Source organism: Eucyclogobius newberryi, unplaced genomic scaffold, assembly GCF_026437365.1.
Source record: "Eucyclogobius newberryi isolate DKJ021-1_F unplaced genomic scaffold, fEucNew1.0.hap1 SCAF_12, whole genome shotgun sequence".
In the NCBI taxonomy this organism is placed as follows: Eukaryota; Metazoa; Chordata; class Actinopteri; order Gobiiformes; family Gobiidae; genus Eucyclogobius; species Eucyclogobius newberryi.
The window spans coordinates 12,356,638-12,382,500 of NW_027315746.1; the positions used below are offsets into that span (position 1 = coordinate 12,356,638).

Consider the following 25,863-nt stretch of genomic DNA (forward strand, 5'->3'; position numbering starts at 1 on the left):
TTCGATATTTAGTCAAAATGGTTCGGCCCTAGTTCAAAATGACAGTTCAGAAAACAAGTTTCTTAAGGAATACAATTGTTTTCTTCTGACATAGATTAGAAACTGAAATTTAAATGTGTTTTGTGTTTCTGTATCGTTCCCTTAAGTGTTGCCATGATGATGTTTAAACTCGATTGTGACACTAAGGAATAAGCTCGATACTTGATACTGGTTTCAATACCAAAAGGATAAGATAATATGAAATACAGTTGGACTCAATGTTGAACACAAAATGCAGCACTTTCTTTATGTCACCGTGTGGTCTTATACTAGTTCTGATAAAGCTCAAGCTCATACTGAAGCTGTCCGGGAAAAGGTCTCATTTAGTCATTTATATAATATTTTTGTATGTATAGTTTTAGCTTAAGATCAGATTTTTGTCTCATCTCTCATGAATCACATCTTTTGGATTAATTAAAGATTGACTTGGCAGGAGTGAACATTCTAAGATTAAACATTCCCGTTCTTGTTTCTTTTCCAGGCATGACGTTAAGACCGGAGCGCCCGTCCTCTTCTCCCGACTCGAATCGGGGCGTCAAACAAATCCACATCCCGCTCATCCTCCCCCCGACCAACCCCAGGCAGCCGGGACGTCCCACCACCACAGTCCACAAGCCTAACGCCAGCCCCAGCCAGCCCTCCAGCCCCCAGCAGCAGCTCCCGGTCCAGCCCGCGGCCCCGGTGCGTCCCGTGGTGGAGACCGGCGAGGCGGGACCCCCGGGGTACATGCGCAGGGTCACAGTGAGGAGAGGGTCCGAGGACTCGAGCCGCAGCAGCAACCCGCCGGTCACTGGGTTTGCTGGAGCTCCAGGTGAGGACGAAATCATCTGAAATACTAACTTTAATAGATCTTTCTTTGTCCAGTAGTTCATCAGGCTTCATGAAATACATTTGATGACTGTGTATGAACTAGGGTTGAAAAATATACAAACTAGAAGTGGGCAATATATAGATATTTTAATAATATTGGGATTTTTTTAAGACACACAAAAAAATGTGAATATTGAGTTCAACATTTATAGTAAAAGTAGTAGTAGTAATAGTTATATATCTGTACTTTGGTGATTCATTTTGCAGATATGACACTAAAGGCATGTCATTACTGTTGGATTGACATCATTCTCCAAAACAAAATTGAGAATATATATTATTTTTTGTCAATATCATCCACCCATGATACAAAAGTACTGATATTGCAATATTAGCTAACGCAGTCAATATCAATATCAAGCAAAATCCCCAAGCTCCATCATTTGACATCTGACACAAATGTCTTGTCTTTATTTTGAGAGTTGATGATTGTGTCCAAAAGTATATCAGATCTTGCAATAATATAGATATCGCAGTATGATACATATTGCACACATATTGCACACAGCCATATTGCAAATAATGTTTTATGTCATGCAGGGGGAAATTTTGCTTGCAAATGGAATTCACAATTTTAGTCATTACAAATTGTTGTTTTATTGTTTATTTTATTGTATTTATTTATCTATGTTTCAAACTTAGATCACATCCTCTGCAAAGAACAAACCATGCTATGAAATGCACAAAAAGGACAGTAAATAATTATTCATGAATGATACACATGATTATAGCATCATTAAAAACAGCTCAAGACGGTTCATTTTATAATATTGGAGCTTGTATTTAACAGCACCTTCATATCACCATTTAACTGTTATCTAACGTCGCTGATTTGATCATTCTCATTGCTTCAAAACTCTTATTCCCTCCTCAAATTGTGTATTTCATGTCTCACAATACTTTTCAGCCTCGACTTTATTAAACTAAATCCACTCCAGGCCTGAACACACATGAGCAGTTCATTAGTGACGCATGCTCGACTTTTACTCATCAAACCACTGCACTTTATTACCCAAAACATCTGCCGGTTACAGTAAATCCGACTTATAACAGTAAATCCGACTTATAATGAACTGGAAAGGATTTAGACACGTTAAAAAAAACACAACAAAGGGGTATACAGTGCTTTGCGTCACCGCAGCGACTGTCGAGAGCGAACCCACGTCACTCCCGAGAATGTCATGTAAAGTGCCATCGATTCTCCGCCGGGCCTTTTCATTGTGAGTCTGTTTGTGAAGCGTTTCCCCGCACCTGCCTTCAGCCTCTTCACGAGCGCCCACATCGACCGCAAACGGTTCCCCGAGACCCGTCGATACCAGATCTCATTGTTCTCAAACCGAGCCACTCAAAGCCACAATTACCCGTCGTGAGAAGTTTTCCAGCGTTCAAAGTTCAAGCCGCGCCGCAGACTGCGATAGAAACAGATTTTTGTTTTTTGCGACGTGAATGTTGTAGAAGAGTGTGTCCGCCACGCGCAGTACGACATGAACTATCTGCGTATTAGAGGGATTAGCGATGTACGGAACACACGGAAAACAAAGAGGTCAGATCTGTGGAGAGGCGAGCCCACTCACGGTGAGAAAGCAGGTTTTTCAAGGTGATTTTGAGCAATAGAAACAGCTGTAATTGAACAAATGCAAGATAAGTGAAATGTCATGCTGTGGAACATTACAGGGTAAGTAATAACATCGTCATGGAGACAAGCAGGTACCAGACCGTCCAAAATGACATTGTTTTGTTTTATTTGGGCATTAAAGTTTCAAAATAGTCGCAATTGCCAGATAGAGCTCTTTGTGTTTTTGTTGACTGCACTACACGTTTCACATGTTCATTCAACATCTCATCTACTTTTTAACACAATCGTAGCAGCATTTAGATCAGTATTTTAAACTGGACAATCTGTTTAAATGCGTGGACCAATCAGAGCAGGTGATTTTTGTGCGTTTGTGGGAACAGGGTGGAGGTGGAACATCTGTTGTACTCACATGATTTTAAATGAACAAGGAACAGTTACACGACTAGAATTGAACTAAATTACAATTATAAGGTTCAAAAATGTACAAAAAAGTGCAATTAACCAAAAAAATCGACTCTACTACTGCATCGTGAGTATTTGCACTCAGTTACTTTCCACCACTGCCATTCGGACCTGGTCAAATGCACTAAAATCCTCATCTTTAGTGATTCTCTGCTTCTTTTGCAACAACATTGAAGACAAAATGTTTACTTGCCGTCCCGCTAGCGTAGCCCACCCACAAACACATGCTACGCTGAATATTTGACCCTATCCGGATCAGTATTAATACCCGCGTGTGTTATTTCTTTCAGGTTATCCCCCTCCTCAGCCCGCCGCCCTCAGACCTCAGCCCGCCGGCGGACGCCAAGGTGCTCTTCATTATTAGACAGACTGGCTCGCGTGTTCTGGGGCAGCCGTTTTGACGCCATCAGCGGTGAAAGTGCAAACGCTGTAAATAATTTGCAGCCGGGGCGAGCGTGTGCGGGAGGAGGAACTGGATGTGTTCGCTCGAGCTCGCGTGGGGGCGGACCGCGGGAGCCGGCGCCACTTACAAGAAAGTTTTTGGCTCAGCTCGCCGTGTAACTTTTGATGGCGATTTGGAAATGCCATTAGAACAAGTAGGAAATAGTACGCGGAGGGGGGCAGGAATGTGCGAGCTTCTTCAAGTTCAAAGAGTTTATTTAAAGACAACACTGATGGTTGGTTTGTGTGCACTTTGCAGTTCCCGTGGCGGCGGAGCAGCCTTGGAACCAGATGTATCAGGCAAACGCACCAGGTAAAGTCAAATAAAGACAAACAGGGCTCCAATTTATGGTTATTTTAGTTTTTTGGGTTTTCTCTGTACGTTGTATAAATCTGTTGTAAATTGTGTCTTCAAAAATACATCATCGAACAAATTAAAGTGACTGAAGGCTTCAACACGGAGGATATTCATAAATACTGGTCAAAAAAGTGTTTTGTGGATGTATTTTTTATAACATTTTGGTTTAATTATGTCATTGTCTTTGTTCTAAACGTTCAGCATGTGTTTTAGAGTCTGTTTTGTCCAAATGACGATTGAGATGAACAAAATGTGAGCTTGATTATTTGTGTACATCGAGTGTTTGCATGGGTGGAAAGTAACTGAAGGTAATCGAGTAAATTTTTTGAGTAATTGTACTTTTTTGAGTAGATTTAAACCTGTACAAGTACTTTTAATTGAGTAAAATTTTAGCTTGTCATTGTAATTCTATTTAAAAGTTGCTGTACTGTATTTGCGTCTTTCCACACATCAGTTTAAACAATTACATTTTTCACACTTTCCACCACTAATCTAATCTAATCTAATCGCTGACCAGTCTCTCAAAAACATACAGTTTATAGTTTTATTTTTCATTTAATTTAGTCACTTTTTTCACATCTTATCCATAAACACAGCTCATCCTGACAGATAATCACGCAATCTTTTTATATCAACATTTCCTCAGGTGAAAACACTAAAAAACATGGAATCTGTTGTAAATAATTGAATAAACTCACAGTCACTCATCCTCATCAAACATATTTAACAAATTATACTTCTCACATTATTCCCCTTCATCTCACTCAGAAAAGACAGTTGTGGAACATAAACTATAAATATAAATGTGACCGTTACAGAACCTGTCGTGTTCACAGCCTCCGTGGACTCCGCCCTCTTCTCGGAGCCCTTCTCCTTCTCGGCTGGACTCACTCAGGCGCCTTTCTCTGGAGACTTTGGTCTGATCCGGTTCAACAGGATCCTGGTGAACGACGGGAGGCACTACAGTCCACACACAGGTACTACAGTCCACACGCGGGTACTACAGTCCACACGCGGGCACTACAGTCCACACGCGGGCACTACAGTCCACACGCGGGCACTACAGTCCACACGCGGGCACTACAGTCCACACGCGGGCACTACAGTCCACACGCGGGCACTACAGTCCACACGCGGGCAAGTCCACACGCGGGTACTACAGTCCACACGCGGGTGCGGGCACTACAGTCCACACGCGGGTGCGGACACTACAGTCCACACGCGGGTGCGGGCACTACAGTCCACACACGGGTGCGGGCACTACAGTCCACACGCGGGTGCGGGCACTACAGTCCACACACGTGGGCAGCGGACACTACAGTCCACACACGTGGGCAGCGGACACTACAGTCCACACACGTGGGCAGCGGACACTACAGTCCACACACGCGGGCAGCGGGCACTACAGTCCACACACGCGGGCAGCGGGCACTGCAGTCCACACACGTGGGCAGCGGACACTACAGTCCACACACGTGGGCAGCGGACACTACAGTCCACACACGTGGGCAGCGGACACTACAGTCCACACACGTGGGCAGCGGACACTACAGTCCACACACGTGGGCAGCGGGCACTACAGTCTACACACGTGGGCAGCGGACACTACAGTCCACACACGTGGGCAGCGGGCACTACAGTCCACACACGTGGGCACTACAGTCTACACACGCGGGCACTACAGTCTACACACGCGGGCACTACAGTCTACACACGCGGGCAGCGGGCACTACAGTCTACACACGCGGGTAGCGGGCACTACAGTCTACACACGCGGGCACTACAGTCCACACACGCGGGCACTACAGTCCACACACGTGGGCAGCGGTCGCACTACAGTCTACACACGCGGGCAGCGGGCACTACAGTCCACACACGCGGGCACTACAGTCCACACACGCGGGCAGCGGTCGCACTACAGTCTACACACGCGGGCAGCGGGCACTACAGTCCACACACGCGGGCACTACAGTCCACACACGTGGGCAGCGGTCGCACTACAGTCTACACACGCGGGCAGCGGGCACTACAGTCCACACACGCGGGCACTACAGTCCACACAAAGGCCTGGTTTTCATGGAGACTAGCTACATAGTGCACCTTTAATGTGTGAACAAAGGAATGTGTTTATGATGAAAAGTTTATGGCTTCAATTTATTGTGAGAAAAAAAAGTCATATTTAAACATTTGACTGATTCTTTATTCCTTCATGTCGTCTGCTTTGATAAATCCACAAACTTAGATTATTTTTAAACACAGCATGTTTTATTGTCTTTCTGTATAATCCCACATCTGTCTTGGAGTGTTCCATTCATGTGTAGTCATCTCGAGACTGTTTTATCGCCTATAAAAAGAACATATGTTTGAGGATTACATTGAATCTTTGACTTTTAGAAGAACAAAATGCATGCACTTTTATAGCTGTAAAATATCGTTTAAAATGTTATCTTACTTGAATCCTAACTTTAATTTGCCAAGAAAGTTGTAAAAATACATATAATTAATAATAATAAATTATCCGGGCAGGGGTAAAATATCCCTCCAACATGATACTTTTAGTGCTGCTCTGGGCGTTTCAAACTGGGGGAGTTGTGCTCTTCGACCTGCTCACAAACTTAATCCATGGCATTCCTGAATTAGAAACACTATTGACGCGTGTGAATCTGGCCCTCAGGGATCTTCACCGCGCCGGCGGACGGTCGATACCTGATCTCCGGTTCGCTGACGGCCAAACCGGGCGAGCGCTTGGAGGCGGTGCTCTCCGTGTCCAACCGAAGTGTCCAAAAACTGCAGACCTCCGCCGCTCCCTCCCCGTCGCCCGCAGCGCCCGGCGCGACCACCGGAGGGAGCTGCGGCGGCACCGTGTCGTTCAGCGTCATCCTGAACCTGCGCAAAGGTGAGCGGGTGGGGCTGGTGCGGACGAGGGGTCAGCTGGCCACGACGGACGCCAGAGAAATCCTGTCCACGTTTAGTGCCGTTTTTCTCTACGCGCCCAAAGCCCAAAGTTAGCCAAAAGGAGCGAAATACATGCGTTGGCGGTGACGTCATACAGCCGGGACTTCCCCATAGCGGCCATTTTAAAAGGGGCACGCGATATATAAAAACCAACACGACTGCATCCTTTTCTACGACATAATGAGCTACGAATACTTTGATTCTTTAGACAATAACAGCAAAACTAAGGTACACGACAAAGCTCTCATTTCTTGGTCTGACAACAGAGCGATGTCCTTACATAACGCAGGGTTTTGGCATTTTGGCCTCATATTTCCTGGATTTTGTATGTAGTAGACGTGCTGTTGTGCCCCTTTCAAAATGGCGGACGCGGTTGCCACTGCACAAGTTCCAGGATGTGCGAGCGCATGTATAACGGAACAGTTGTGGATTGGACTGGACTGGACTCGGAGGACATGTAGCAGAGCGTCACGGCGGGAGTGTGGAGACCTCCAGTTCTCCTGGAAATGTATACGTTTTACACCTGTAGCGACAAAGCAGGATTTGTGCCTAATATATTGAATAACCTTTTTGTACCTACTGTATTGTAAATGTCGTGTTTATAAATTAATTAATTTACGTAAAGTTTATTTTGTGAAAGAAAAATACTACTTGTGAAAACACATTTTTACACTTTTAGGGCTGCAATGATTAACAGACCAATTGTGACTAGTATTTTTTTTTAATCGTTTTCTAGATGAACAAAACAAAAATGAATCAAACAAAAATACTTTTTTTTTTAAATCACATATCATTATTGAATCAAAATGTTGAAAAAGAATCAACAAATACACTTTATTTCTAAATATTTTTCTAGAAGCCTCCAGTCATCATATTTCAACCTTTATTTGGTTAAAAATGTATTTAAAAAGCTCACAGTACAATAGAAATAATGGTTTGACAAGTCGACTGATAAATAATCACTGACAAGTCGACTGCTAAAATAGTTATTATTTGCAGCCCTAAAGTTTAGAAAAGTGAGGTGTTTTAGTGAATGATCAACTTTTGGGTCAAAGAGGACATGAAATGAAATGTAAAGTGCTCGATAGTATGCCTCGGAGGGACGGCCAACTGTGATTCATCATGTGCAGTAGGACGGGCAAAAGTATAGAAAATCAAATACTAAGACAGTATAGTATCGAAGTTAGATACCCATTTGAGTATCGGTAGTAGTATAGATACTGGGGGGAGGGACAGGACAAAATGAGACCTTTCCTCAACAGTTTTACAATGATCTTGAGCTTTATCAGAACAATTGTAACATCACACGCTATAACAAAGAAAGTAGTTATTTTGTGTTGAAAATGATGTCTAAAAAAGAAGAGCGTTTTAAAAAAAATATTATTGTCATATTGAAATCAGTGTTGACGCCTCTTCCTTTGTATTGAAATGTTAGTATCGTGGAAACACTCATTTGAAGTGCTTACATGTGGTCAAATGGGAAAGTTTAGGGTTTGGTCACGTTCAGGAGTGGAAAGTAACAAAGTACAACAGTAAAAGTACTGAACTTTAGGGTTAGGGTTACATTTTACAGTGGATACTTTTTACCTTTACTGCATTTGAGAGCAGAATCTGTACTTCATTACCTGAAAAGTAAAAGCATTTTTCTTATGATTTTAGACCTGCTGAAATGGCAGAGGGGTTGATTTTTAGCACATTTATGGTGACATTTTGCTTGTACTTTTATCACTTACACAAAAATATTAGGCTTTATATGGGTCAAATGCAGTGTGTACCATAATCATAACCTCAAACGAGCAGACAATCAGCATTTTTGTTTAATCAAGATCACAAGTTTAGTTGAATTGAGTTGTGTGAATTATCTTAACTTTTTACTCTTGAATCACATTTTTTTTGCTCCTCCATCTGTACTTTTACTTGTACTTCAGGGTTGAGTCATCACTTTTGTCCCTCCGAAGCCGACGATCTCGCTCTAATCCCACTTCAACGTCGTGAGTGTTGAGTGTGAATCAATGGTAGCCCAGAAGGGACATATGACTTGCAAAAACTGAGGAAACAAGTCACACACAATCTCGCAACAGTTCAAATTTATATTTATATTTCATTATAACTTCCACTAGCTTTACTCACTAGTACAGTCAGCAACAAGTTCTCAACGCAACTTGGGAAGAAGCAGTTCTGCACTAAACTAATCTACCAAAGTAAAACAGAATAATAATAGTAATAAAAATGAGGGAATTTATCATCCCTTGTTCATCTCTGCCAAATATATTTATTTCAAGTTCAAATATTGTTTCAGTAAAAGTTTATACTCATATCAAGATTACAAATATGTCATAAATTGTCTTTTCACAATCTTGACAATTTCAAAACCACGCGAATGAAATGGATATAAGATAAAATGATATATAAAGTGCTTAAAATAACCTGTGAGACTGTGCTTCTTCTCCGGCAGCGCCCGGCGTCTCTGGGCTCTGCCTGGAAACAGGAAGTAATGACACTGTGCTGAACAACGCTTTATCAATGTTTAAATGTTTATTTTTCTGAGACGAACAAATGCAAAGAGTGTTATTTTGATGCAATAAATGAACGACGGAAAAACCCTTTGGTCTGCGTCTGATTCTGTTGGACTATTCTCATCATCGTTTGCTTTGGTTACGTCGTAAATACTGCAGAGAAGCAAAAGTCCATTTACGTGAAGCTTTTAGTGCGACGCTGCAGACGGACAACAAGACAAAGAGCCACTTTACTCCTTTTCTTCAGTGAACGAGGCTCTACTCCAACTTAAAGACTCTGACATTTAAAAACGTCCTGGCACAACTTTTGAAATGATGACTTTCTTCCTATGAGCCAGATTAAAGATCATACGACGGCTTTAGTAAGTAAGAGCAAGTAAAATATGACTCAAATTGAGAGAAATGTTGAAATAATAACTCAAGTAAGAGGAAAAAAGTATTGGAGAAACTAAGACTTGATTAAAGAGCAACAGTTTGGATGTAAAATGCGTTAAAAATCTGAGTTTATGCACCGTATTTCCGCACGAAAAGTCAAAAAGGATCATATAAAGCACACTGACGGTTTTGAGGAAATGAAAGGCTTTTAAGTGCGCCTTATAGTGCAGAAAATACGGTAATGAACGGACAAAAGATGAAATAATGCAGATGTTTTTTAGCGTTTCCAAAGTGCTTCTTACATCTCTGAAGAGGACGTAAGAAGCACAAATGTTTAAATCCTTTCATTGCGTTCACGTGACAGTTTCGGCCACATTTTGAGCACTTTCCCCGCCCATGTTTGGTTTGAATCGGTTCATCGCCATGGCGACCGTCCCGTTTACTCACCGTTCGAGTGCTGGATGTTCGACTGTGACTGGAGACAAGAAAATCACCCACGGACTTCAATTAGAAAGTTTATTTAATACAAATCTGACCGGTTTGTTAGCTTCAGGTCATTCGTCTCTTCTCACAATAATATTTTGATCTCTTTTATTTTACATACTTCAAACCACATTTGTCTTTTTACAAATGGAACACAGCGTAAAGGTATTCAGACACGAACAGAGCGAGCGTCACCTTCAAACGAAACGCAAAATGACACGAAATCAAACACGAGAACTAACAAAAGGCAAAGGTGAAATCAGCGTAATACAGTGAACCGCCGACACACAGCAGCGAGAAAACCCCCAACGATGATTAGATTATAGATCATTTTATCATATAGCGTGTTCCCAGGATTATAGAAGATGGGTGTGATGTCTCCACACAAGATGCTTCACTTTCATAGAAAGAATGGAAATCCTTTTGTTAATTTTTAGAGATAAATCTACTTCACTAAGCTTCATAGATATTTAGACTTCATACGTAACGAGCAGGCAAACAAAATTAAGCACTCCATTTATCAATATCGATACTAAACACACAAAAAAAACACTCAGGAAAATGTCATAAGCGACCAGTGCGTGTTAATAGATAAAGAAAACACATAGGCTAGTTTAAGACCTGGTTCAGACCCAGATTTCTCCTGTTTTAGACCGGTTTTGGTCTTGGTTTTACCCTGTTTTGAGTCCCGACTTAGTCCTGGTTCAGTTCTTTCAGTTCTGTTCACTTAGTTCACCGTGAGTTTAGAAATAGTCCTTTTAAATAAACCAGTTTGAGTCACGTTTAGTCCAAAATAAGTCCTGAAAATCGGAAAAAACTCAGGATAAATTGCAGTTGTTTCTTCATCATTTTCCCAGCGCTCGGCATCAGAGCGACAAAGTGAAATAAATGAAATAATGTCGACCTATAGTGGCGATTCAAACAAAATTAAATAAAATAGCTGTCATTAGAAATTGTGCTTCTCCATTCTTTTCTCGCGCGTTTCTCCCATCGCGAATATTACTTTTTTTTCTTTTTTCTTTTTACCACGTTTACTTATTGTCACAGACACACGAACGCGACCAAGCTCTGAACAGCTTCCTGTCCTCAGTCAAGTATTTCCTGTTTGTTTCCACACAAAAATCCCGGCGGCTCTTCCCGTTCTCACGGTTACCGCTCAAAACACTCATCGCATCATAAACGCATCGTACCGACAACCTCACACTCTTCAATGCTCGGATTCACCACTAGGGGCGCCAAAAAGGGTGCAGTTTTTTACATTTGCATTAACTTTTACAGCGCGTCAACGTGAGGAATAAACTTGGACTAGATCGAGAGCAATTTAAGTCTGAATCAGTTTAAAATTGGGCTGAAATCACGATAAATGAGTGAACGCACCTTCAGTTTTCTTCATTTACTTGTCGAATGTGGCAAAATGGTCAAAGTAAGTGCATTTTAAAAGAGGTATATTATTGTATTTTTCAGAAAATCTAAGCCATGACCAAAAGTAACAACGTATAAACCCTTAAAAATAAAGAAAATTGTTGCTACTTTATTTGGGGATCATACATTTTTAAACACTAAATCAGTTTTTTTTAATTCAGTTACATTAATGGCTCCATACATAAGAAATCAACTGTTAATAAGTGCAGTCTTTGTCATGTAAATGCTTTTCAGATGAAGTAACAGTAAATTGTCAAATATTTTCAACTAAAGCTCATTTTGGACTGAGGTGCGTTCACACAATTTCACGATCACGGACTTGAAAACTGCGACTAAACCAGGACTAAACCTGGACTAAACCTGGACTAAACCTGGACTAAACAAAAGAGCAGAACAGGACTAAACCGGGTCCATATCCTGGACTAAACCGGTCTCGGTTTAGGACCGAAGTGTGACTGCACGCTTTAGAAAACTCCAGCAGAGAATCCAAAAACACAGGTGAGCTCGAGGTACGAGTTTAACGTCTTCTGGTGACACGGCCTCAATCCTGATGCAGCTTATCAAAGTGCGGTGAATTCTGACTCGGTTTGGACGCCGTGATACACTCACACACACACACACACACTCTCGCACACACACACTCGCACACGCACACACACACACTCGCACACGCACACACACACACACTCGCACTCACACTCTCGCACACGCACACACACACACTCGCACACGCACACACACACACACTCTCGCACACGCACACACACACACACTCTCGCACACGCACACACACACGCACACACACTCTCGCACACGCGCACACACACTCTCGCACACGCACACACACACGCACACACACTCTCGCACACGCGCACACACACTCTCGCACACGCACACACACACTCTCGCACACACACACACCTCACGCGCACACACACACACACACTCACACACACACACACACACACACACACTCTCGCACACACACACTCGCACACGCACACACACACACTCGCACACGCACACACACACACACTCTCGCACACGCACACACACACACACACTCTCGCACACGCACACACACACGCACACACACTCTCGCACACACACACACACACTCTCACACACACACACACACACTCTCACACACACACACTCTCACACACACACACTCTCACACACACACTCTCACACACACACTCTCACACACACACACTCTCACACACACACACTCTAACACACACACACTCTCACACACACACACTCTCACACACACACACTCTCACACACACACACTCTCACACACACACACTCTCACACACACACACTCACACACACACACACTCACACACACACTCTCACACACACACACTCTCACACACACACACTCTCACACACACACACTCTCACACACACACACTCTCACACACACACACTCACACACACACTCTCACACACACACACTCTCACACACACACACTCTCACACACACACACTCTCACACACACCTCCCCGCGGTGACATCGCCGGGACAGAAATCTCACACTTTAAGCTCTTTGTTCCAAATCCAGTGTTTTTTCCTTCATAAATCTGAACATAAACGATGCATGTTTTAGAATCAGAGCGCGACACAAGCCTCATTTTGACTGTAAAAAACTGAAACGTCATCATTTTGAGAGGTACAGAAGGTCTAGAGAATTCCAAGACGCGCAAAGTCTCTTTTCACCCTCTAAACACCACGGAGACGTCATCCTTTTGCCTGGAATGTTACGCACTGCGGCTTTAATCTCGACGCCCAGCAGGGGACGCTGCCGAGTCAACTTATAGGTCAGATCCGAGGCGAGGCGGACCCACTCGCGGAAACAATTAAGAGGTATTTCTATAGTCATTTAACGGCCAAATATTTAACAAAAGCTCGTTGACTTTAAAGCCAAACTGCGGAACATTCCAGGCTGACCACCTCAACCATGGACCACTTCTGGATTCATGACAAAGCAGAAGAAATGACACATTTTCACCTCAAAGAATTTAGTTTCGACTCAACTAAAATAAATAACAGTGTGTTTTCTGTGTTGCCGGTGGCGTAGTGGTTTAAGGCATTGCACATATGCCATTTTTTTTTCTTTTTCTACTTTGGCACTGTGGCTTTGCTCCCCGACCTCGACCGTTTGCCGATTGTCTCTTCCCTCTCGTTGCTCATTTCACACTGCAACAGTCCAGAAACTGTATCGTCTTAAGTCGCTGATGCACTCTCATTCTGACAAAGCTCGTCCCAGATTCTCCGTCACGACCAAAGGCAACAAAGATCAACAATGTAAACAAACCGATCAACATAAATAAAGTCCCACACACGCCATCGACCCGAGCGCGCGCCACATCAAAACAGCGATAGACAATAGCTGCATCGCGTCTTCTTTTTTTTTCTTGTTTCAACTTTTCACATTCTAAAGAACACCACGTTGTGTCTCTGCATTTTCACGTTTTTAGTACAAAACAAACAAAAATACCTTTGTCAAAAGCTGCGATCGACATTCTGACAATTCAATAAAGATTAGTCGAGGTTAGAGATGAGATAAAATACACGTTCTAAATATCCGCAAATAGACTTTACTACTATATGATGTATTGTTAAACGTAACGTACACCAGCATTTTTATATACATATTGTTACTTTTTTAAATTAAATTATAGCCGTCTTCATCAGTTTGAGCGGCCAACATTTTTTATTTTATTTTATGACCTGTGTTGTTTTGTATGAATTAAATATATATTGCAATTTATATGGAGTAAAAATAACAGTTTTCAAGCGATTAAATGAGTCATAGATCAAAATAGTCGTTATAGCGTTTTTCTTTCTTTCTCTCTTTTTCAGATAAAAAGCAGACGTTTGTAGTTATTGCGTGTCTTTCTTGCGTTACCGTGGCTTCCTCCTTCTGTCCAAAATGAAATGGGAATGAACAGAAGTAAATGAATGAGTAAATGGTAATCAAAATCTGATCATTATCTGATTTCTGGTTGTCTTAAACTGTCAAATCTGATCAGAAAGACCGACGTGAGTTTAATCGCATCAGATTTGACTCTTAACGTGTCATTTTAATCATCTGACGACTCCAAACTCGTGTTAAAGTCACATTTTGAGTGTGCGCTGATCAGGCGTAGTCATAGCAACAGAACACAACGTAACTCCATCACTACGCTGCGTAACGGCGTGTAATTACAAAGTACTAAGCGTGTAATTACAGGTTGTTCAGTGCCTTTTTAGTTCTGTATTTGCGTTGTAAAAGCAGCGACGTGTGGACCTTTAATGTAGGAGATAAAATGGAACAAAGTGTCGTGCAAAGTGCGGGCGTACCACATTTTGATTTTCTAAAAAGGCGCGCCATCTAACTTTTCTGCCGTTTGATTGTTTTGGCTTTACCCGGAATGTTCCACAGCTCGGCATTAAACATACTCATCTCCATATGCGGCTTTGTCTGCGATTTGTTCTATTACAAGTACTTTTTGGCCAATTAACACGCCTGTAATTGAATAAATGGAAATACCGTGGAACATTTCGAGTAAAGCGATAATAAATCTCGACGCGGGAAACACCAGAAAGGCTCCGTAGTGCACCTTGGAGTCAGTTTGAACGCCGTTTCCGCTCTTGAGTGAATGGTTTTGGTCAGCAGGAGGAAGGTGCTGGTCCTGGGGGTGGCTCGGTTACGTGAGCTGCAGTGGCGTGTCCCGTCTGCCCCCCCCCACACACACCGTCCCGTTCAGGGATCAGAGGAACTCGTCCGGGTTTATGTCCGGCAGAGGTTGTCTCCAGTAACAGAAGGAGCTGAACTCCGGCAACACGAAGGCCTCGGTCTGCTCTTTGCTCAGCAGCGGGAAGACGTGCTCCACCAACTCGCTCAGTCTGCAGTAACTGAAAGACAAGAGACGGAGAGACGTCGCGGTCAAGCAAAGACAGGACACGGTCACACACAGACAGGACACGGTTACACACAGACAGGACACGGTCACACACAGACAGGACACGGTCACACACAGACAGGACACGGTCACACACAGACAGAACACGGTCACACACAGACAGGACACGGTCACACGGTCACACAGACAGGACACGGTCACACACAGACAGGACACGGTCACACACAGACAGGACACGGTCACACACAGACAGGACACGGTCACACAGACAGGACACGGTCACACACAGACAGGACACGGTCACACACAGACAGGACACGGTCACACACAGACAGAACACGGTCACACACAGACAGGACACGGTCACACGGTCACACAGACAGGACACGGTCACACACAGACAGGACACGGTCACACACAGACAGGACACGGTCACACACAGACAGGACACGGTCACACACAGACAGGACACGGTCACACAGACAGGACACGGTCACACAGACAGGACACGGTCACACAGACGGGACACGGTCACACACAGACGGGACACGGTCACAAACAGACGGGACACGGTCAAGCAAAGACAGGACACGGTCACACACAGACAGGACACGGTCACACAGACAGGACACGGTCACACACAGACGGGACACGGTCACACACAGACGGGACACGGTCACACACAGACGGGACACGGCCACACACAGACGGGACACGGTCACACACAGACGGGACACGGTCACACACAGACGGGACACGGTCACACACAGACGGGACACTGTCACACACAGACAGGACACTGTCACACACAGACAGGACACTGTCACACACAGACAGGACACTGTCACACACAGACAGGACACGGTCACAGAGACAGAACACGGTCACACACAGACGGGACACGGTCACACACAGACGGGACACGGTCAAGCAAAGACAGGACACGGTCACACACAGACAGGACACGGTCACACAGACAGGACACGGTCACACACAGACAGGACACGGTCACACACAGACAGAGCACGGTCACACACAGACGGGACACGGTCACACACAGACAGGACACGGTCACACACAGACGGGACACGGTCACACACAGACGGGACACGGTCACACACAGACGGGACACGGTCACACACAGACGGGACACGGTCACACACAGACGGGACACGGTCACACACAGACAGGACACGGTCACACAGACAGGACACGGTCAGACGGTCACACAGACAGGACACGGTCAGACGGTCACACAGACAGGACACAGTCACACGGTCACACAGACAGGACACGGTCACACACAGACAGGACACGGTCACACACAGACAGGACACAGTCACACGGTCACACAGACGGGACACGGTCACACGGTCACACAGACGGGACACAGTAACACGGACGGGACACGGTCACACGGACGGGACACGGTCACACACAGACAGGACACGGTCACACACAGACAGGACACGGTCACACACAGACAGGACACGGTCACACACAGACAGGACACGGTCACACACAGACAGGACACGGTCACACAGACAGGACACAGTCACACAGACAGGACACAGTCACACAGACAGGACACGGTCACACACAGACAGGACACGGTCACACACAGACAGGACACGGTCACACACAGACAGGACACGGTCACACACAGACAGGACACGGTCACACACAGACAGGACACGGTCACACGGTCACACAGAGAAAGGACACGGTCACACGGTCACACAGAGAAAGGACACGGTCACACGGTCACACAGAGAAAGGACACGGTCACACAGACAGGACACGGTCACACAGACAGGACACGGTCACAGACAGGACACGGTCACACACAGACAGGACACGGTCACAGACAGGACACGGTCACAGACAGGACACGGTCACAGACAGGACACGGTCACAGACAGGACAAGGTCACACAGACAGGACACGGTCACACAGACAGGACACGGTCACACAGACAGGACACGGTCACACAGACAGGACACGGTCACAGACAGGACACGGTCACAGACAGGACAAGGTTACACAGACAGGACACGGTCACACAGACAGGACACGGTCACAGACAGGACAAGGTCACACAGACAGGACACGGTCACACAGACAGGACACGGTCACACAGACAGGACACGGTCACACAGACAGGACACGGTCACAGACAGGACACGGTCACAGACAGGACAAGGTTACACAGACAGGACACGGTCACACAGACAGGACACGGTCACAGACAGGACAAGGTCACACAGACAGGACATGGCATCGGTAAAAGACGTGAAGTAGCGATGCGTGCAGAGTAAACACTGGAGCGATTAAAATACTGTATTTTCCGGACTATAAGTCGCACCTTTTTTCTTAGTTGTGGCCGGGGTGCGAATTATACTTATTTATACTTATACTCCGGAGCGACTTATATGTGATATTATTTGTTATTTTCACACCTGCAACTGCATTTCATACTCCAGTGCAACTTATATATGTTTTTTCCTTCTATTTTATCCATTTTTTGGCTGGTGCAACTTATAGTCCGGAAAATACGGTTAGTCAGACACAGTATTTGAAACTGAGAGGCAGAATCAGAACTTTCAAGAGAAACAATATTACATCGACGCATGTCTACAGTAATCTGGACACTTCTCTACTAAATATAATAAAAACACATGGGAAAGAAAGGGTAATCTTGTTTTGACGGATGAAGAGTGGGAAAAAGTATGTTCATCCCAGTTCAGGACCTCAAAATTTTGCTGGGAAAATGTGTCACATTTTTTCAGAACACCGTGTCAAAGTGCTCATTATTCACAAGGAAATGCAGACTGTTGGAGAAACTGTGGCACCAGGAGGTAAACCACTACCACGTGTTTTGGGACTGACGTTCACACGCACTGCGGACTGTTTTTGACATCGCCATCTTTGGGACTCAAATCTCCTGACATGGACACAATAAATGGATACTTCTGGAATATACTTTTGGCAACAGGAAAAAAAGGCCAACACAAAAAACAGTTGATAGAAATATTACCAACAATCAAGGACTGAACAGAATGGAAAAACTAACACAAATGTGACCGACTCAATGGAACTCTTATTTTAATGTGTCACGATTGTGTCTTCTTTGTTTTCTAGTTTGTGTCTATTTGTCATTTTATTTTAACCATTTTTCCACTCTCTGGTTCTGTGTTTTAGGTTTTAAACGTTTAAAAAATGTTAAGAAATAAAAGGAAAAGAGATGGGCAGGTGGATGGACTTACGAGGACTTGTTGCCCTTGGTCTGCTCCTGGATCAGTTCTCCTCTGGGGTTCACCGTGAAGATTCGGCACACCGGGACCCCCACCTCCTTGTAGGCAAACACGTCCTGAAGACAACATATTAGATTAGACAAAGATCAGGTTTAGGTTTGGTTGGAAAATACATATCTTTTAAAAGTGTTGTTTGGAGACGAGTTCAGACTTTGGAGGAATCTGTGCATTTTGTGATTAAAAAACTCTATCATTGCGACAAATAAAATCGAATTAAACTTTGATTGATGCAAAGAAAGAAAAAAAATCTCTATCTATTTGAGATTTGTTAAAAGTTGAAAAAAGCATTAACGAGACTCATTATTGCAGAATAATCGGATCGTAGCCTCGAGCTAATTACCTCAAGAGAGACATTTTCGAGTGACTTTCCACTCGGACTGGGCAATATGGGGGGGAAATGTAATCAAATGTAATGTCCATCCTGATATTGATCAATCACAATGTTTGGATTGAATCTCAATCATGACTAAACTGTGATTAATCGCACACTTTAGCGCACTTGTTTTGAGTCCAAGAAGCAGAACTTTATCCGTCAAATATCCGATGTCGACGTGTACTTTTAAATATTATGACCGTCTCTGTTGTGCAGCAAAATCTCTCATTTATATTTACTTTTTTAATTACTTTCATGTTACTTTCAGCCCCTACACAACTTGAACACCAAATAATCAATGGTGCCATCCCAGACTAATGGTTAGAAAGTCATTTGAGTGGACAATTATGTACGTCACTGCTCGAAAGTGGAAAATGATCACATTAGTGACATCAACTGCTGATTTCCTGTTAGTGCCATCGACTAATGCATGAAATGGGAGGAGCTCTGGTGAATGTGCGTTTTGTTTCACATAGAGAGAGAGACAAAGACACACAGAGGAGGATTATGTGAAGTCGTTCTCGTTTGTTCAGCTGACGATGTGACGCTGTGGCCCGGTCTGAGCGGGTCACAGGGGCCGCGCTCCGCCTGTGAACTCAGGCGCATGGTCGTCACAACAACGGTGTCACGAGTGTGTTTAGGGGCGCGGTAACAAACACTGTATGGAGTAACTGCATCCGCCGCACCGAGACACGAGCAGCGGGAACGAGGGGAGGGAGCAGAGGCGGGGCATTCAGGCACATTTTATATAATGTTGTTGAGTCATTCAGCTTTATAATCATGTGCAATACTGTCATAATCATGTGCAATACTGTCATAATCATGTGCAATACTGTCATAATCATGTGCAATACAGTCATAATCATGTGCAATACTGTCATAATCATGTGCAATACTGTCATAATCATGTGCAATACTGTCATAATCATGTGCAATACAGTCATAATCATGTGCAATACAGTCATAATCATGTGCAATACTGTCATAATCATGTGCAATACTGTCATAATCATGTGCAATACTGTCATAATCATGTGCAATAGTGTCATAATCATGTGCAATACAGTCATAATCATGTGCAATACTGTCATAATCATGTGCAATACCGTCACAATCATGTGCAATACTGTCATAATCATGTGCAATACTGTTATAATCATGTGCAATACAGTCATAATCATGTGCAATACTGTCATACTCATGTGCAATACTGTTATAATCATGTGCAATACAGTAATGTCAACCACTCTGGTGCTATATTTTCAGTCCATATAACAGCTGTAAATAAGAGTGTTATTTTTATTAAGAGTATAAGAGTTGCTGGAGTTTTTTTAAACAAGTTTTTTTTATGTTTATTATTATTATTATTATAAGAGGTTTTTTTAAAGAGTTTTTTTATATGAGTACTTAAAGGAACTTTATGTTTTTAATAATAAGAGTTTTTTTATACGAGTTTTATCTGATAAAAAATGTAAAAAGTTATGTTCGAAACGGTTGACATTTCTGCACGTTTGTGATTCATTTTACAGACATTTCACCTTTGCCTGATATAAATAACCCTCAACTAACACGTTTAAAGACATGTTTTGACACATTTCTGTTGGACTGACGTAATATTGTCCGACTATTGTGACCTGAAAAGGTCGCTCGGCCCTGGGAGTGAGTCGTGTTGGATGTCGTGTCATAAACAGGGCAATATCAGCAAAGATGATCGATGATTGGTACAAGTTGTAATCATGTTATGATCGTCACATTCTGCTGCGGCTGGGAATATCGAGATTATTCGCTTAAATCAATCGTTGTGATTATTCAGGTCACAATATCATCGTCAACAAAGCTAAAATAGTAATAATCTGGATTATGCTAGAAGTAAAAAATAAAAGCACATTAACTTCAAATCACTGCTCAAAATCCATCCGTTCAAACGTGCATTTCCTTGATTTTGATCACATTTATTCTCCTTTAACAGTGCTTCTTTGTGCGTGTACAAGTACAATAGTATTATGTAAACGTTCAGAAAGCTCTAGACTTTTCACGGTTTGTCCACGATGACATCAACAGCGGATGAGCGTCAAATTGAGATGTTTTTTCTCACAATAACGGTCACATTAACATTTGATATTGTGACATTCCTGGCACTTGAAAGTCGTACTAATTTAGAAGATCGTCGTTGTCCAAATGTGAATCCAGCCAAACGCCAAACGCTCCATTGCTTGTCGTCACAGATCAAGGCTGCATAAAATGATTTAAGTCAAAAGAAAAAAAGCTCCCGTTCTCCTCTGCGTGCACTGAAAAGTCTGCCTCGTGAGAAAAGAATCCCGACTCTGAGCGTAAAAACCATCGTCCAATTATTGAGACATCACCAAAACAGTGAAATCTTAATTTATTCCTATTTTAAACATGTTGTTGAATAATTACAGTTCCTCTAGTGCAGTGGTTCCCAAAACGTGTGCGTCTCGAGGACCCCAGAACTTGAGAACTAAGCAAACAAATCTGTTCACTGTAGTAGGATATTGTCAAATATTACTTTACATTTTCTTGTTTTAATGACCGATTGATTAGATGTCTAATTCCCTCAAATTCAAATAGTATTCAGCTTCAGTTTCTTTTATGATATGAACCCTTCTCTAGCGCCCCCTGGTGAGTGAGTGCTGTATGTGACCTGCTTTTGAAAACACACATTTCACATTGTGATTTATAGAATAATTAAAACCACATATTGTTCCCTCTGTAGCGATAACCACCGTCTTTTACAAATTCAAACGCTTATACAATTGTAACGTCTCCCTCAATCACAATAAATAAAGTATTCTCGGCGCTTAGCTCTCGTTCAGAATGTCTTATGCAGAGGAGATCTTTCTATTTGATACAGGGAATGGAAAACCAGAGTCAAGCTGAGAGAGACGTCACACAGCGATCAAATACGCTCCCTCTTGACAGCGTTTCACTCCAAAATATCTCTGACGGAGCGCTGCAGATTAAAAACAAAACTGCCTTTTACGGGTTTTTGATTTCTGAAACTGCTCGAGTTTCCGCCGCACTAGACTCATCTCCGTTTATGACCTCACTCGACGCCGATATGATGCGTTTGCCCGGCGTCATCCTGATATTCCTGTGCGGAGTAACCGTATCTCGATGGAGACGCCGTGACCCGCTGTAGACGAGTGTGTGTTACTCACATTAGTCCTGTTCCCAAACGCGGCGTGGAACGGCTGCTTGTTGAGCTGGAACAGGTTCTTGATGTCCGTAAGGCATTCGATCTTAAAGATTTCAGGTTTCTTCTCGATAACTTCCCTGGAGGACGAATAGAAAGGACTTTGATTAGGACTGGTGGCGATTTTGAAGCACGAGGCAAAACAAGGCGAACGTGTTCTTTCTCTCGCTCTGATGTTGAACACGGACAGAGAAACTCGTCTGGGATCGTCTCAGGAGCTCATTTCCACATAGTTCTCACCTAACGACGTCTCTGATTGGGTAAAAAACCTGGACGTTGTTGACTTATGGTTCTCATCCCACAAAATGCCTTTAAATGCATCTTTTTGTCCGATTTTATTCCACAAATAGCTGCTTTTACGATGCACAGTATGAAGTAAAAGGCATGCAGGCACTTTTATATCTGAAGTTACAAGATTCAAGTCAAGTGCAGGTCACAAAGTACAAACTAGACTGTAGTTGTGTACTGTAATCTGTTTTATTATCTGGTTTGTGACGCAACAGACGTTTCGCTAACACTTCAGTTTGGGTGGTTGCACATAACAATTAAGCCCTTATTATGCCTTATTCTACAGGGTTTTGTCGTCCCTAAACAAAAGAGCACCCACAGTTTGTATAAAGAAGAAATACATAATGGACTGTACATTCTGAAATACTGACACATGACACAGTTTAGTGTCACGAGACGATACAAGTCATAATACAAGTCATAATACTCAGATCCTGATACGATACGTGTCCTGATACATGCACATCCTTTAAAACCAGGGTTAAAGTTGATTAAATTTATGTTTTTTTATGTAGAATAACAAAATGCATTGGAATTCTAATATCAGAATACAATTGCCATATGAATAGTTCAAGATTTCAGCTGCAGATTCAGCCTAAATGCAGCAGTCACAAGTTAATATCAGTTTAATTTATATTGTTTAAGAAATTCTGTATCGATAAGATAAGATATTCCTTTATTGTCATACATCACAATATTGATATTTTGAGTATAGGTATAGTCTAGAATAGGTATATTTTTGTATATTTTATTTTCTAAATGCTCTTCACTGGTGTTTTCATATACCATATGTGGTACACGTTTTGTTTGGCTTAATGCGCCTTATAGTCCGGTGCGCTTTATATGTGAAAAATGATCTAAAATAGATCATTCATTGACAGTGCACCTTAAAATCCAGTGCCTTATAGTGCGGAAAATACGATGCTGGTTTACTGAACGGAGCAATGAAAGGTTTGGACAACAATTATGCCTGAGCTAGAGCCCTAATCCAAACAGCTGAACCTCAGTACAAGTGTGACTGCGGATGTGTTTTACCTGTGAAAGGCGGAGAAGAGGCTGCTGGGAGAGAGCATGAGGGGCCCGCGGGGCAGAATGATCCCACCGTCGTTGACCCACAGCAGGTAGCTGCGTGTCATGTCAGCCATCCCAATCGCCCGCGCAGAGCAGTACAGGAACTTGTAGCCGTTCCTGAGCGCGGACACAGAAGAGGGCTCATTAAGGAGCGACTGGACTCAACACCATCACCATCATTATCATCATAATCATCATCATCATTAGAGAGACTAAGAATAGATGAGACACTCAAAGTGCCTTGGGAAATGCTGCAGAATGGAGTCGCGATACAAACATTTGAATTCAATTCAGATGCTAAGGAGAAGCTTTGAAACCGATTTTCATACCACAATGACAGAAAAACACTGTTTAATACTGCATAATGTAACACTCAACACTTGATAGGGCTGGAAAAGGCAATTATTTTAGTAGTTGATAAGTCTGCGATTATTTCTATTATACATTAAGACTATTTAAATACATTTTAACCAAATAAAGGTTCAAATGTGGGGACTAAAGGCTTCAAGACAGAGAATATTTGAGAATAAAGTGTATTAGTGATGAAAATCTGAGATTGTGATTCAATAAAGTTGCTGTCTTTGTTGGAAAAGGTCTTGTATGTGCTTTTAGAGTCCAGAATAACGATTATCCAAATACAACCATGATTATCTAACAAATCACAATTAGTCGATCGATCGTTGCAGCCTTATTATAGCACTTTTGTTTATATTATGTGCTCTAATTCTTGTTCTGAATAGGACTAATTTTCCAACTATATAAGTTTAAAGTAGTCATTTAATTGGGTCAAAAGCGAGTGCATTTTGGTCAGAGCCAGTGGCAAACAGTCTGTCTTTTTCCAGATAGTTTGTTCCTCAGATTAATGAGCGCTGTACGACACTTACTCGGCAACAGAGTGGTAGAGTTTAGCGATGCCCTGATGAGTCCAGTCCTTCCCCAGCTGAGGCAAAATCTGACCGAATACATCAGACCTAAACGAGAGGGGAAAAATCATATTAGGAAAAAAAACAATAGGGCAAAAAAAACAATTTTGATTTCCAAACAATAACTTAATTAAACTTATCTAAATAAAAAGTAACAGTAACAAATGAGTGCTAAGACTATCAAAATAACTTGGATATCACCACGTGCTCTAATTCTATCTCTGATTAAGACCAAGACCATGTTAAAACTATCAGGAAATGTCCAATTTGTCCTATTTATTTAAGTTTAAAATAGTTATATAATTGAATGTATTGGTTGCAGTTACAATTAATTGAAATGCAATATATTGCTGCATGAAACTATTTCGATAAACGATCATTTTGAAACCTCTTTATGCCACTGACACAACTCTAACGCCGCAGAATCCCAGCAAAAAACCCTTTTCAAAACGTATATCTTTGAAAAATGTGAGCTGCCAGCAAAAATTACAAGGCCAAATGATTTAGTCGTTAGTTAGTATTTGTAATCTGTCATAGAAGCGACTTATTCAACTCTCTAAAGCTCAGATCTTACTGTGCTTCATCAAAATATCAGCACATTAAATTCCCAGAAGAAAATGTACTCACGGTAAATATTCAACCCCAAAATCATTGTTCTGGCCATTATACATTGAACGAGCAGCTCTAGCATCTTGGATTTTCTCATTTTCAAACTCAACAAACACGAGAGCATCAGGATTTAAGCATATGAAATGATTGATTATCACCATATGTCCACGTACAATCTCTTGGGAACCACTGCCTAGCTCTGTGAATCCTATAATGTGTGCGTTTAACGGGTTTAAAGAAGGTCACGTCATCTCCTCATCGATACTTTTCATTCTAAACAGCAAAGAGAGCGACCGGGTAATGAGAGCGCATCAGCCATAAGAGCGGAGCTGTCTGCTTATGGCCGAGCGTGGCCTCATGTCCAAATGCAAATAGGCTCATTATAGCCACTGTGCTCTTCCTTATTACTCAAAGAGAGCCGCACATGTCACAGGTTGGCCAATGGGGTCAAGGCGGATAACAAGGTCCGGTCAGCGCGGGCGGCCACCTCCTGTTCCGGACACAGCGCGGTGTCAAGTTTAGCTCCAAATGAGAACCCGCTCCTCACTTTGGGGATAATTAAACGCCGAACGTAAACAGAGGCAGGTTTATGGGCTTAATCAAGGCCGGCTTCTCAAACAAGGGGTAATGATGAGGCTTTCAAAGACGAGGAAGGTGTT

The 25,863-nt window shown here is 42.8% G+C and overlaps 2 protein-coding genes across 2 annotated transcripts in view; one reads left to right on the plus strand and one right to left on the minus strand.

The window, feature by feature from the left end:
• Window positions 1–9,287, plus strand: part of emilin2a (elastin microfibril interfacer 2a) — a 42,960-nt gene extending 33,673 nt beyond the window's left edge. Inside the window, exons 5-9 of the mRNA XM_072440824.1 lie at window positions 521–850; window positions 3,238–3,294; window positions 3,648–3,701; window positions 4,583–4,723; window positions 6,421–9,287. Of these exons, the coding sequence (XP_072296925.1) occupies window positions 521–850; window positions 3,238–3,294; window positions 3,648–3,701; window positions 4,583–4,723; window positions 6,421–6,755 (917 nt within the window). The 3' untranslated portion in view covers window positions 6,756–9,287. The remainder of the gene's footprint in view (window positions 1–520; window positions 851–3,237; window positions 3,295–3,647; window positions 3,702–4,582; window positions 4,724–6,420) is intronic.
• Window positions 9,288–10,094: 807 nt separating this feature from the next.
• lpin2 (lipin 2) overlaps window positions 10,095–25,863 on the minus strand; it is a 53,380-nt gene continuing 37,611 nt past the window's right edge. Inside the window, exons 16-20 of the mRNA XM_072440852.1 lie at window positions 24,557–24,643; window positions 23,637–23,789; window positions 22,279–22,393; window positions 18,679–18,782; window positions 10,095–15,404 (exon numbers count right to left, since the gene is read on the minus strand). Of these exons, the coding sequence (XP_072296953.1) occupies window positions 15,260–15,404; window positions 18,679–18,782; window positions 22,279–22,393; window positions 23,637–23,789; window positions 24,557–24,643 (604 nt within the window). The 3' untranslated portion in view covers window positions 10,095–15,259. The remainder of the gene's footprint in view (window positions 15,405–18,678; window positions 18,783–22,278; window positions 22,394–23,636; window positions 23,790–24,556; window positions 24,644–25,863) is intronic.